The 13,527-nt window shown below is 38.3% G+C and overlaps 1 protein-coding gene across 1 annotated transcript; it reads left to right on the top strand.

The window, feature by feature from the left end:
* The first annotated feature begins 4,172 nt into the window (after window positions 1–4,172).
* loxl5a (lysyl oxidase-like 5a) lies at window positions 4,173–12,167 on the top strand. Its single transcript, XM_038288621.1, has 7 exons — window positions 4,173–5,108; window positions 6,207–6,315; window positions 8,780–8,917; window positions 9,824–9,980; window positions 10,141–10,236; window positions 10,333–10,448; window positions 10,540–12,167. The coding sequence occupies exons 1-7, from the start codon at window positions 4,241–4,243 to the stop codon at window positions 10,544–10,546; spliced, it is 1,491 nt and encodes a 496-aa protein (XP_038144549.1). The 5' UTR covers window positions 4,173–4,240; the 3' UTR covers window positions 10,547–12,167.
* The last annotated feature ends 1,360 nt before the right edge of the window (window positions 12,168–13,527 follow it).

The following is a 13,527-nucleotide window of genomic DNA, read 5'->3' as shown; positions in this document are numbered from 1 at the left end:
CAGTCATCTCGCGTAGATGCTAGAGTAGGTCATAGTGCCCATAAGATTTATGCAATTAGCACAAAAGCAAATGCAGCTTTGGTTCTCCAATCACGTGCAGATAGAACATGTGTTCCTCTTCTGTGTGTATAAATGGATCAGAACAATTTCTATATATAGGACTGTCAGGTTGGGGTTTAATTTAAGCCTCCACCTCTTCATAGTAGGTGGAAGTTCACAGATTTGCTGTTAACTTTTTTCAGAATAGTATGATTTAGTTGATTCTCAGTCATCCAGGTCATAGTCCATCCGAAAAAGGTAAAACAAAACATTGGACTTTGTTTTCCAAGTTTTAAGAAGTTTCGCTTCCCATCCAGGAAGTAAAACTTATTTGGAATGGTATGATTTAGTGGTTACTGTAAATATAAAATCTCAAATTGTCTTATGTTCTGCTCAACTGTGACTGCTGTGTGCAGCAGCAGTCACTCTGACGTCACCTGTAGATGTATGTGATCTGTCATGTGGGTGTCATATGGATGTTGGTTAGCAAGGTGCTTATTGTAATACCCTTGCAGGGGCAGGCATGCAAAACCCATTTGGCCTAGACTCTCTATGCTAAAAGTAACAGCAGCATACTTAATCCCTGCAAGGACAAAATACAAATCGGTGTATATCAAATAATAGTGTTCTTTTAGGTGCGCTCCACCATAGGGGATGAAATAATCCTGCATCCACATTTTAGCCCAGTGTCAAACATCTAAGTGAGGAGTGCAGAAGTTTTCCTGCACAAACAGGAGCTGATCTGAGCTTTATCATAGCAGATTACAGAAGCCCTATCACTGTCTACGCAAGAGTGAACCACAACTCCAAGGACAGCAATTTCTGCTTTTATGTTGGTACTCAGTGTCCTCAATTACACATGCAGAACACTGTTGTGCTGTTTCCTGTTTTTGTGGGCGCCACATGCCTTTTTTGGAACAGAGTACCACATGAGGCGGTTTATACGGCACTATATCACAGTGGAAAAAATGTGCAGAACGTGCTGTATGCTCAGCGAGGAACACTGGATGTCCGACCGGTTTTCTTTCTTCCAAAAAGGGTTTTAAACTTTTTGATTAAAGAGCAATGTAATGTAGAATCAGATTAGCATGTGGATTATTTACAAACTGTTAATTATTGTGTAATAAGGGAAATGTAAATGAATATCAGTCCTAACAGCCTGAACTGGACCTCGTTAATGTCCCATGGCTTGCACACAGGCACAATTCTTTCCTTCTGTTTTTTCCACTGGCTCATAGAGTCATAGCCAGAATATATATAAAGCAGGGCTGGTTAGAGTGAAGAAAGTCTGCCTTCACTTCTCTAATTGCAGGGCGTGTTCTCTGTGTTTTTCTTTTTCTGCTGTTCTCTCTGGGTGTAAGCTACCTGTCTCTCTGCACGTCCCAGCAGCTGGCGTGACTGAGGACAGAATGAAACAAAACAAAGGCAAAGGGGAATTAGGCTCACGTTCATTAAAGCAACATCACCAGGAACTGGCAGCAATAAAATCTGGTAGTTTAAACCTTTTCCTCATGCATAGGAGCCCCTACGTCATATAACTGTGAAGCAGAATCTATAAGTAATAGTAATAAGGGAATAGACTGCTGTGTTTACATTTTTTGACACAAAAATTTGGTGCTATGTATGATAGGTTGAAAACTTCAGTAGTTGTTTTTTTTTTATCTATACCAGAGCTGTTCTTATGAAAAAATTGTGCAACTATCCTATTCGGTTCCTTTAAATTATTGCTCCATGCTGCTTCCGTAAATATCAATGACCCAGAGTTTGTGCAACCGATATGTTCATCTTGGACACAGAAAATTATAATGATGTTTATCAAAGTTAAAGAAATCTTTAAAATCCACATGCTAGTGTTTAGGTTAGTACAAGAAGTAATTATTTTAAATAGTTATATTAGAGTTAACCTTTGGGAAGTCAGTTAATAAACTTATAATACACAGGTTTATACTTATTTGGAGATATTTATATTGAGAAGAGGTTTTCTTCTAAGTTATTAAATTATTAATCCTAGTTTATCTAAAGTCATGTTTACCATATTAGGACCTTTCAAAACTTTTTTTAAATCGTGTAAAATGTAAACGAACCATTTACTTAAACTATGAAGGCACACGCTTTATTAAAACTTAGTGTGGTGAATTTTTCTGCTCAGCAATCAGTGTGTTTTTGTTGTATTTGTGTTGTGTTGAATTGCATCCTGATATCAAATCCTTTTTGTTTTATGCTGCACACACTTTCTGGAGAAAAAAACATTCAAAGTGTGTCTAACAGGATTGATTAAGTTACTCAGCACAGTTGTTAAATGCTAAAAAATTTTTTGTTTTTGTTCTAGCGTTCTACAGACAGGAAGTGTACACATGTAAAGTCTGTAATGTAAACAGTATGACATATGGGGAGAACTTGTTTGGAGTGTCTCTTGCTTAATAGTCCATGATGTCAGCTCGTGGCTTTAAATAATCCTGACCTTAAAGTAGCCATTACCTGATGAGAGACCTAATTATACCATATCATACCCTTTATTTATAAAGCACCTTTAACGTAAGGGCTGTATTGAAAGAGTAAAATTAAAATAGCCAAGCCAAAAAACAGACAATAGCTTACAAGCTGTTGAAATGGATCAATTTACAAGTAATTAAAATAATTAAAAAGCACTTAGATAAAAAATGAAATAAAATGTAAAATTATGTAATAAATGGAGGATAAGTTCTTTGAAATGCTGAAGAGAACTGATTGCACCCTATCTCTGTCTTCCAAACTGAAAAAAACAAAACAAAAACTCAACCTGCATTGCAGAGCAACTGGCAGTCTTTTCGTGTGTCTGCAGCGCCACCTTCTGGTGAAAATGGAAACTTGAACTGAAATCAATGGACACAATTGATTTCTAATGGGGGAAAAAAAATTATTTTAAAAATCCTTCCAAGTAGGAAAACATTGCAGATTTGGGCTTTAATGGTTAAACTGTTTTTCTATAAACGAACTTTATTTTAATGATTATAACCTTTTTATGATGTTTTCACACAACTGGATTGCCCCGACCTTCTAGAACAGGGGTCTACAACTATTAAAATCCAAAGACCCTTTTTGCTCTGAATTTGGTTTAGTTAGTTGCATTGAGCCGCAAATATTACACCCACCTTTTAATAAAATAAAACCCTTTATGTTAAATATCTGCCATAGGAAATCGTTTGCTATTTTAACCAACTATCACTTTATTTGTACAATGTTTCATAAAGATGAAGCATGGATATTCCTGTTATGTAAAGTTAGAAAATAACAACATAACACATTATTTTCAAGCTGACAAGAAAAAACAGATCTATAAAAAACATGTTTTGATGTCATTCTGCTGTGAAAATTCAATTTAGATATTCTTTAAAAAAAATCTCATAAAAGCTTTTAAGATTGGTATTTGTTGTCATACTACAATTGTGTGTTCTTTATCATTTTTAGCCCCTGAGACCCTAAGGGACCAAAGGGCCACTTGTGGCTCTGGAGCTGCAGGTTGCACACCCCTGTTCTGGACTTACACAAGATTGCAAATCCTTTAGATTTGGAGGAACATGAAACTTACCAAATGTTTTTACAACTAAACAAAATCTGAAAAAAGCATAAGTCTACTGCAAATTTTAATTCTCGTCTTTAAAACTTGCCTTTTCAGTTAATCTAAATCATTCAATTGTAGTTATTCTAGCTGCAGGTTTAAATTTGTTGTTTTGTTCAAATCTGACATCATCACAGTCTAAAGTCTTTTGTTATCTCTAATTTTTATATTATTCCGACAGTATGATGCTACCCTACCTTGTTTTGATAGCATATTAATATAGTCCTTTTACTAACCACATTACTTCGAGCCTGCATTTGCATCCTTGATTCTAATTAAGCCTTGTATCATTAGCGCACATTCAATTTTGCCATTGTTACATAAAAAAAAAAGCAATTAAATGAAAGCTAAGTATCTGTGCAAATATATTTAATCATGCAAATTCCACTTGGGGTTAATTTTATGTCACATTATCGCAGAAGAAGCAGAAATAAAACAGAATATTTTAAACGCCCTCATGGGTGAGACCTCCCTAAGCCCTACCCTCCTGCTAGGGATGCTGTGCGTCATGAGGTCCAGTGAGTATGAAACCTCTCCACCCAGTCTAACATAAATATTCTCACACAGTCTCAGTTTTAGGAGCTTCCTATAGTTCTCTAAGCCATGGAGAAGTTCTGGTTTCTTTTAATTTGCCTTACTGACGTGCTTGTGCGTTTAAGTATCGGTCAGCACCTTTTACGCGCGCCTGCCGGACCCTGGAGACAGCGCATTGAGTGGGAGAATAACGGTCAGGTGTACAGCTTGTTGAGCACCGGGACTCAGTATCGCCTGCCTTCTCAGAGCAGAAAACGCACCCAGCTCTTACTGACAACAAAAAACAGTTTAAACCAAGTTAACCCTCCTGTTGCTCTCATCAGATCCACCAGAACCAGGTCTCTGAGCCCCCGGGAGACACCCAGGGATCATTCTGAGCAAAATGACCAAATGGACCAGTCGCTTCATGGAGCAGATGTAGGTCAGTATCTGCTGGCGGCGGATCGTTCCAGCGCACAGAGTCAGGCCCATGTGGCTTCAGATTATCGCTCACACCGGGTCCGGAACAACAGCAGCGCCGCTGTTTTAATACAAGAGTTTTCTGGCAGCGGAATCCCAAGAGGAGGCAGAGGTGCTGAAGACAGCGGCGCGCAACGGGCCACCGCGCCACCTGCAAGAGCGCAGGATTTTACGCACAGACAGCTCAATAGAACCGCCCCTGGAAACTCGGACTCGGTTCAGAGATCTCTTTTAGTCACCCTGGGTAACAATGGTCGAGTCACATCGCAGACCAGACCGCAGTCCCTGATTAGAGCCACTGCAGAGGCTGATGATTCCAGCAACTCAGTTGAGATTCCGGATACAACAGGTGCAAACGACCCACGGGATCCACACAGCATCCACCACAGGAACTCGGTTTTCTACAATGTTTACCCAGCGGACCGCAGGAACAGGCAGAACACGGGAACTGGCCATGGCACCAGGTTCTTCCACAACGGTGAGGCAACAGCACACTGGATTAGGGCCTCTTCCAGTAGCCCTCTATGGAAGCAAATCGTTACCATATTTCAAATGGAAAAGCATTTTCAGAAATGCTTTTTAATTTTAAGAATGTGGCTGCATTGTTTGACTCATACATTAAATTAGTAATCAATAATCCTGTTCGCATTTTCATTTTCTTCTTTAACACTGCTCATCCTTAAAATAAAAAAGTAAAAGACATTTGTCTTTTTCTCAAATGTCTTTTTCTTTTTCATTTTAATTAAGTAAAAGGATGAGCAGTCTTGAAGAAGAAAATTAAAATGTAAATAGGATGATTGATTAGGCTACTAATTTTATTTATGAGTCAAGTAATGCAGCCACATTTTTTAAATTAAAAAGCAATTCTGGAAACGCTTTTTCATTTTCAAATTTTACATTTCAAATTGAATTTTGGTATGTATTTGCTGGAGTACATTTTGAAAAATAATTTTTCTTTTTCATTTTAATTAAGTAGAAGGATGAGCAGTTGAAGAAGAAAATGAAAATGCAAACAGGATTATTGATTACTAATTTCATTTATGAGTCAAACAATTTAGCAACATTCTTAAAATGAAAAAGCATTTCTCAAAATGCTTTTTCATTTGAAATATGTTAACAATTTGCTTCCATAGGCTCCCACCAGGAGGCACATTTAATAATCCATTTTTATTTACAAAGTTTAGAATTGTATGCATCAAACAACAAACATTATTTTAACCTTTTAATAGATAATGAGAGCTGCTTGAACTAATTTCTTTTCATATAACATTTTTATAATGTCTGTACTTTACATTTCTGACTGTTTAAAAAGTTGAAATAAGAATATTTCTGTTATACAAATTAAGTTTGTAACAAAATTTACATACCCCAAGTTTTCTATTATCGGTAAACCAGTATAAAAGTATGAGAGTGTTGGTAACTATAAATGGGTAAATGCATGTAGCTGTAGAGTAAAGGTTTTTTGGGTGTTCAGTATTGGTTTAGTCCTATTTGCATCTGTAAGATGGACTAAACGACACATTATCCAGAATTTCCTATTTAATTTCAAAGTAACACTTTTTTTTATTATTGGCAGGTCTCCCAGACCTAATCCCTGACCCATACTACATCCAAGCAGCCTCGTATATCCAGAGAGTACAGATGTATGCACTCCGCTGTGCTGCTGAGGAGAACTGCCTTTCCAGGTACTTTTGTGCTTACCTTCTTTAATGTGCATGCCGTTTTATTTTTATTTTTACAGCCACAAACATTTGTTTTTTATTAGATTGTATTTTTCAATTCTATTCAATTCAGGTTATTTTATAAAGGGCCAATTCACAACACAGGTCATTTCAAGGTACTTTACTGAGACAATTCAACCAGATCATATAGTCAGATTGGTTCAAGTTTTCTATCTAAGGAAAAACAGCTGATCGCATCTACTCATCGACTTGAAGGCAATCCCTCAAACCAAGGATGCTTTTGACGTTAGTGGAGAGGAAAACTCCCTTTTAACAGGAACAAACCTCCAGCAGAAGCAGGCTCAATGTGAGCGGCCATCTGCTGAGGCCGACTGGGTTCAAGGTGACAGAAACAGACATAAAGGCTACTGTCGACCAGCTCCACAGGTGGCAGAGTCCAGGAAACACACAGCCTGACAGGCGAGCTTCGAGCAGGTCTTCCATGTCAGAGGATGAAGAGAGCCCATCCAGCCAGTCACAGTCAGAGAAACAAGACTACACTGAAAAACAGGCCAAGCTTGAACATCTGTAAACAAAGGTGGTGATGGCAGCAGCACAGCTGATATTTCTCTCCAGGATGGAGTTACAGCCAAACAGGAACAGACCAGATGGAGCTACTATGGGAAAAGGCAGAGAGAGTATAGCATTAGAGATTGAACTAAGAGATTCTGCAGAGTGATAAAACGAAGCAGAACGATGAAAGAGGGTCCCCACGTCCTCCTACAATCCAAGATTACAGCAGCATAACTATAGAGATAGCTCAAAATAGCCTGAGCCACTCCAACTATAAGATTTATTAAAAAGGGAAGTTTTAAGCCTAGCCATAAAAGTAGACTGGGTGTCTGCCTCACAGACTAAAACTGGTAGTTGGTTCCACAGGAGAGGGACCTGATAACTAAAGATCTGCCTACGGTACTTTTAGAAATTCTAGGAACCACTAGTAAACCTGCAGATTAAGAGCGAAGTGCTCTGTTTGGGAAATAAGGAACAATCATGTCTCTGGTATCAGATGGAGCTTGGCCATTTAAGGCTTTATATGTGAGAAGGAGGATTTTAAATTCTATTCTTGATTTAACAGGAAGCCAATTAAGAGAAGCCAAGATAGGAGAGATATTATCTTTCTTTTTAATTTTAATCAAAACTCTGGCTGCAGCATTTTGGTTCAGCTGAAGGCTTTTAACTACTATGGGATGGATATTACAATACAGTACACAACTTTCTAAAAAAGAGGATATGATGATATGAGGCATCCTTTTCTATTTTCTTGCAACGAAATGCTGAAAAGTCTGGGATATGGACACCATTCCTTCATAGGTAACATTTTTGGTCATTATCCTGTTAGAGGGAGCACCACCGCCCCAGTGTCAAGCCTTTTGTTGCTTTTAGCAGGTTTTCTTTCAGGATTTACCTGTATTTAGACACAACATCTTCCCATGAACTCTGACCAGCTTCCCTACCCTACCCTAAAGAAAAGTAACTCCACAGTACAATTCTGCCACCACCATACCTTCCAGTGGGGGTGGTATAATCAGATGGAGCAGACAGTGTGTTTTCTGTTTAGGTATAAGTTTGTTGTCTTATTTGACCAACTTCTACATGCTTGCTGAGTCTGCTACATGTCATTGTGAAGAAGACTTCTGATTGCTTTCCTTTAACTTGCCTTTCTTCATTTAGGCGCATCAGAGTAATTTACGGCACACTTTTCAGCTTTTTATTCATAAATTATTTTAAATATTAGATGTCATTTACTCTCATTTTGCAAAGATGAGTGACTGGCCGTTAGTTCACCACAGCTACATTAAATGCATTATGTTTTTTTTGCATTTATGCCTTATGTCCAGGAGTCTGATTTCTCCATCAGGTAAACAGGAAGCTACATCCATGCAATATGTGTGAATATGTCTGCAATGAGCATATATTAAGTTTCTCACCTGAACTTTACTGTGTTCTTATAACTGGGAGGGAATTAGATTATATGTAACTGAGCTGGAATTTGTATGTTTGATTAGACAGCTTTATTGACGGTAATTTGAAGGAATAGCAAAGAGGGAAACTGTGATTGCTTTGAGGCTGGAACATCAGGATGTTTGTTGGCCTTTGTCCCACTTGGATGTAGCAGTTTAATGACAGAGCGGCTGGGCACAAACCTGGCTGCTGCTCAGGATTTCTCCGCTCTGATCTGAGGAGGCACCGTGCCAAGTCAAACAAAATCTGAAATGAAGCTCAAACGATTTCAGAGCGGAAAGTAAAAAGCACCGATTCATGACTAAAACCAAAAACTGCAGTAAATCTGCCGTGAAAGGTGATCAGAGGGAGTTTAAAGATGCCGTAAGGTGTATTTCTCTAAGTCAGCAGTACGTCATGATAGTTGACTTCATCCCACATGTGCTTTAAATGGCTGCCTGTGATTTCTTTTTTTGTCCCACAGGTCTGCATACCATCCTAGTGTAAGTGACCTGGACTACAGAGTTTTGCTGCGTTTCCCTCAAAGAGTGAAGAACCAGGGAACTGCAGACTTTCTCCCAATGAAACCCCGACATGAATGGGAATGGCACAGCTGTCACCAGTGAGTCACTGAAAAACAACAACCCATTCCCCGAATATAAAGTGTACAAAATCAGTCAAGGCAGATGTCTTCGATAGTAGATTTTATTCTTGGTTTTAACTGGGTCATTTTGAAATATATTTAAATGCTTTCATCAAAGCTGCTGCTGGGTGATTACCTATCCCTCAACCCTCAAGTTGTTGTAGCCTTCCTAAGCCTCTCTGCTGGGGAAAAAGCATCCAGAGAGTATGATGGGTAACATGTTTAAACCCACAGGTTTGTGAGTTCTTAATGGAAAGCTGCAGGATCTGGTAAATAATGGGGCTGCAGTGTTCTTTTCTGAATCACCTAAAAGTTAAAAAAGCAATTCACTGGACTTTGTTTCAATAAATATTTTATTTTATTTTATTTATTTTTTTACTTTTGGGATGACTATGACCTGGATGACTGAGAATCTTCACTAACATGTCCTTTTCTGAAGTTTAGCTCAATACTTTTCTGTTTGCTCCACAATAAACCTTTATCTGTGTTTACTTCCTAATTAGAATGTTAATTAGAAACTGCACCTTACAGAACCACCTAAAACAAAATATATAGTAAAAATATAATTAACAAATGGCTTTTGGTCAAGCTGGTCTAAAGTTAGGAACAGTATGTTTGAAAGCAGTCTTTTAGACGCCAGGCAAGTTTAACCTCAAAATTAAGGAATCATATTAGGAATGAATTATTCCTTGGTCTGATTCATTAGCTAAATTGTAGATAATTCTTATGAAAACGCTCAGCTACTGCACTGTAAATGTCTACTATACTACTTTTGCTGTATATTTGCACAGTGCAGAACAGTTCCTTTCGCAAATGACTCACGTGCTAACGACTAAACAGTCCCTCTTTCTGAGTGTGTTTGTTTGCGTGTCTGTCTCTCTGCAGACATTACCACAGCATGGAGGCCTTCAGTAACTACGACTTACTGGATATCTCCACTGGACAGAAGGTTTCTGAGGGACACAAAGCCAGTTTCTGTCTGGAGGACACGTCATGTGACCCAGGAGTCCGGCGACGTTTTGCCTGCACCGCTCACACACAAGTTAGTAAGCTCTAACAAACCCATTTGTTTGGTCATTTGTACTTAATAATCTTTTATAGTTGTTTTCTCTATGATTTATTGATGTATTAATCCCATTCCTGAACATTAAAGATGGGCTAACCCAATAATTGAGTGTAAAATGTGTTTGGTTTGTTTTAAGGGGCTTGGTCCTGGATGTTATGACACATACCATGCTAACATTGACTGCCAGTGGATCGACATCACTGATGTACCTCCTGGAAATTACATTCTTAAGGTGGAATTGCAATTAGTTTCTCCATACTCTATCTCCTCCATGTATTTTTTGTTCTACCATAATCCAAGTTGTATGTCTCCGTTTCCTGTTTTGCAGGTGACAGTGAACCCCTCCCAGCTGGTCCAGGAGTCTGATTTCTCCAACAACGAGGTGAGGTGCGACATCAGGTACACAGGAAGCTACGTCCAGGCAAGAAACTGCAGGATTGTCTTGTAAGTCACATTTTGAGCATCTACCTCTTATTTATATCTTGACTCAATCAGAGAAAGCACAATCTTAATCATCGCTGTCTGTGTTTTCCAGGAGCTGACCTGCAGAAGACACAGACATGCCTTTTTATTCTTAAAGTAAAGCTGCTATTGTTTGGATGCTGTTTCACTTTTTACCAATAAAGTAGCCTTATATATGATATACATCCCACTAATTACTGGCAAGCCTGTTAAAAAGTGTAAAAAATACTCAAAAAGGTCTGTTTTCTTCTATTATTTAGGCTCTCTCTCAATGTTAAAAGAATCAAACCATTTTAGAAGACTTAATAAGAGGGGAAGAAAATCTTAAATAACAAATAAATATTTTCAATGTAATTGTTTGGAATCGGGTGGAAACACATAAGACATATTTACCCTTCCTCCTGAAAAAAAAACTGTCTAGATTACCCAGAGTCCTCTTTCTTATACTTTACTCTCCTTTCTTCATGCAACCTCAGGCATCGTGGATTAAGGTCTGAGGACTAAGGCCATAGAAGAAGGTTGGTTCTTCACAGTGAGCTTGAAAAGCTTTTCTTTTAATTAATACCGGTACTTATTTTACAGCAGATCCCTCCGGGCTGCTTTTTACCCATAAACTGCTTCATAATCATCTGACCAAAGTGTATTGCTCCAGTTAAAGTCCCAATATTGCTCCGTAAACTACACAAATTTATGTTTGCAGTGATCAAACTGTAAAGCTTGTTCCTCCCAAAATATTAGGATATTTCTCCCAAATAATAAGGTGACATTTAAAGATGTCTAGTCACTGTTTTAAAGAATTTTGGATCCTCTCTATGCATGAGCGTTGAAGATTTTACCTTCTTCAACATCAATGCACATGATGCCTGGTCAAACCGAGGCCCTTATTTACTCCTCAGAGCTCCAGCTCTGCGTTAGCTGTAGATATGAGCAGACTTAGGTGAGTAAATGCTTTCTTGCAGCCATATCCTGAGTTATTGAGATCTGCTCACATCTGTCTTGGATGGGACGTCCTCCTGTCTTTCCCAGTTTGAAGAGAGGATAAGAGAAACAGGCTTCTGTGGCATATGGATTACAATTTAAGACACTTCTTGGATACTCATCAAATTAAGAGGTATTCATTTGACGATCCTTTTTTTTTTTTACAGAGTACAAAGTAAAGATGTGTAAGCAATTATTTCTTCATGCGTTTTTATCCCTACCAAATAAACGCACACTTATTAATTAAAGTCCATTCTTTTCCCTCAATATGAGTAATGTTACAGTAATAGAAGATTAATATATATATTTAGATGGTTGTTATGCATCTGTACCAAGCCTTTTAATAGGTGTAAAGGAGTCTGTATATGTTGCAGCAAAAAATAAGCCAAGTTTTTTTTATATGAACAGGTTTACAAGCAACGCAACAAAGAGGCCAACTAATAACTGTATGTCTGCAATGCACAAATAAAATATGTGCCAGAGGTTCACATAAATGATTGTAAAGTGTCCTTAAGTACAAATAAAGTTTCAGAGTAGAATGGTCACTTTTTTGCATTACTTCTGAATTTCTTGTTGTGTAATTGTATAATTTGTTTTTTGGCTTGTTTTAATGTGTTGTGTTGCATGTTGTTTTGTGTTTTGGTGTTGCCTTATTTAGCACTTTGAGTTCCAGGTGTGTTTTAAATGGGCCTTATAAATAAAGTTGAGTTTTGGGAAATGTTACCTGAGGTGTTCTTTTCCACCTTGGGACTGAGCTGAATTACACAATATTATTTAGTTTCTCTCAGTTTTTTCTTGACCTCTGTTTATACACAGGGGTTCCATTAAAAATCATGTCTGAATCTCCGATGTTCCTGTTAATAAAAACATCACATTACAACATTTAAGTATTTTAATGTCTGCTGGTTCATTGGCTTACTACTCTGAAAAAAACACATTCAGTGATTCCACTTTGCATGCTCAGGTCTGGAAAAAACAGGAAAATAAGAAGCACTGCATCACCCCAGCAGGCTGTCTCTGTGTATTTGTTGTGTTGAGCTGCAGCGGGTGACTGATTGGGAAAACATTTCTTCGTCTGGCAGTAACTCCAATTCAGCCTCCTGGGAACGTCTCAGTTTATTTGCACTTTGTCTCCGGGTTTAGGCATGGCACGCTGTTAAGTAGCTGGCACCTGGAAGGGTATAAATAATAAATATGGGTAATTATTTTGAACACTATTTCCTTTCTGGCTCTTTTAAATTGAGCTGTTTGCCATCCATGAAAAACACTCCACACTTAAAAACACAGAAATTCCTGTCAATGTTTTTTTATAATCACTTTAAAGGCAGATTTGCTTTTGAACTCCGGATACACAGCTGCATGCACATTTACTGTAGTAACTTTTACCTTTTAGCTATGCCCACACACTAAATCTTGATAAATTTCAAGTCATTCAGAAATAACTCAGGATGTTTATCTAAGGAGCATGCAGGTGGTTTGGCGGTGAATTGAATGGAGTGTTCCTTTCAAATAATATTTTTTTGGCTAACTGTTAGAGTCCTTTGCAATGTTTTTGAACATACAATCATATTAGACTAGATTTAACCTGATTTCATTCATTCTCTTGGCCAAATATTGCTTCTTTTTGGAGCCCAGAGTTTAGCCACTGCTCTGTGTCTGAGGGTGATTAAGGGTCACAACGGAACCTCCAGGCAGCTGTTTGCTCAGGGCAGGGTGGCGTGCCGACTGTGCAGGCCATGCACGATAGGCAGGGCTGCAGGCCGGTCCTGTGAGAGATGGCGAGGAGAAGAGAAATTCCACAGATCCAGTGATGGCCAGGAAAACTCCATCTGCAAACTGCTGACCTCAGTGGCTCCTCAGCTCTTATCGGGGACAGACTGTCTGTATGGCTGCATCAGAAAGTCTAACTGTCTGAGACTGTCAGGATGTCAGAGCCAACAGGGCCGACTCCAGGGAAACAAAAGGAATAATATAGAAGATCTCTGTTATGGAAGGATTATTTCTAATGCACCATGTTAGCCTGCTCTTTATCAATTCTTCATTTGGTGCAATGAATTACCTTTACTCAACTTCATATGATTTG

The sequence above is a fragment of the Cyprinodon tularosa genome, unplaced genomic scaffold (assembly GCF_016077235.1).
Source record: "Cyprinodon tularosa strain WSP-4 unplaced genomic scaffold, ASM1607723v1 ctg259, whole genome shotgun sequence".
In the NCBI taxonomy this organism is placed as follows: domain Eukaryota; kingdom Metazoa; phylum Chordata; class Actinopteri; order Cyprinodontiformes; family Cyprinodontidae; genus Cyprinodon; species Cyprinodon tularosa.
The sequence above is the reverse complement of the archived record's forward strand: the minus strand, read 5'-3'. Positions and strand labels throughout refer to the sequence as shown.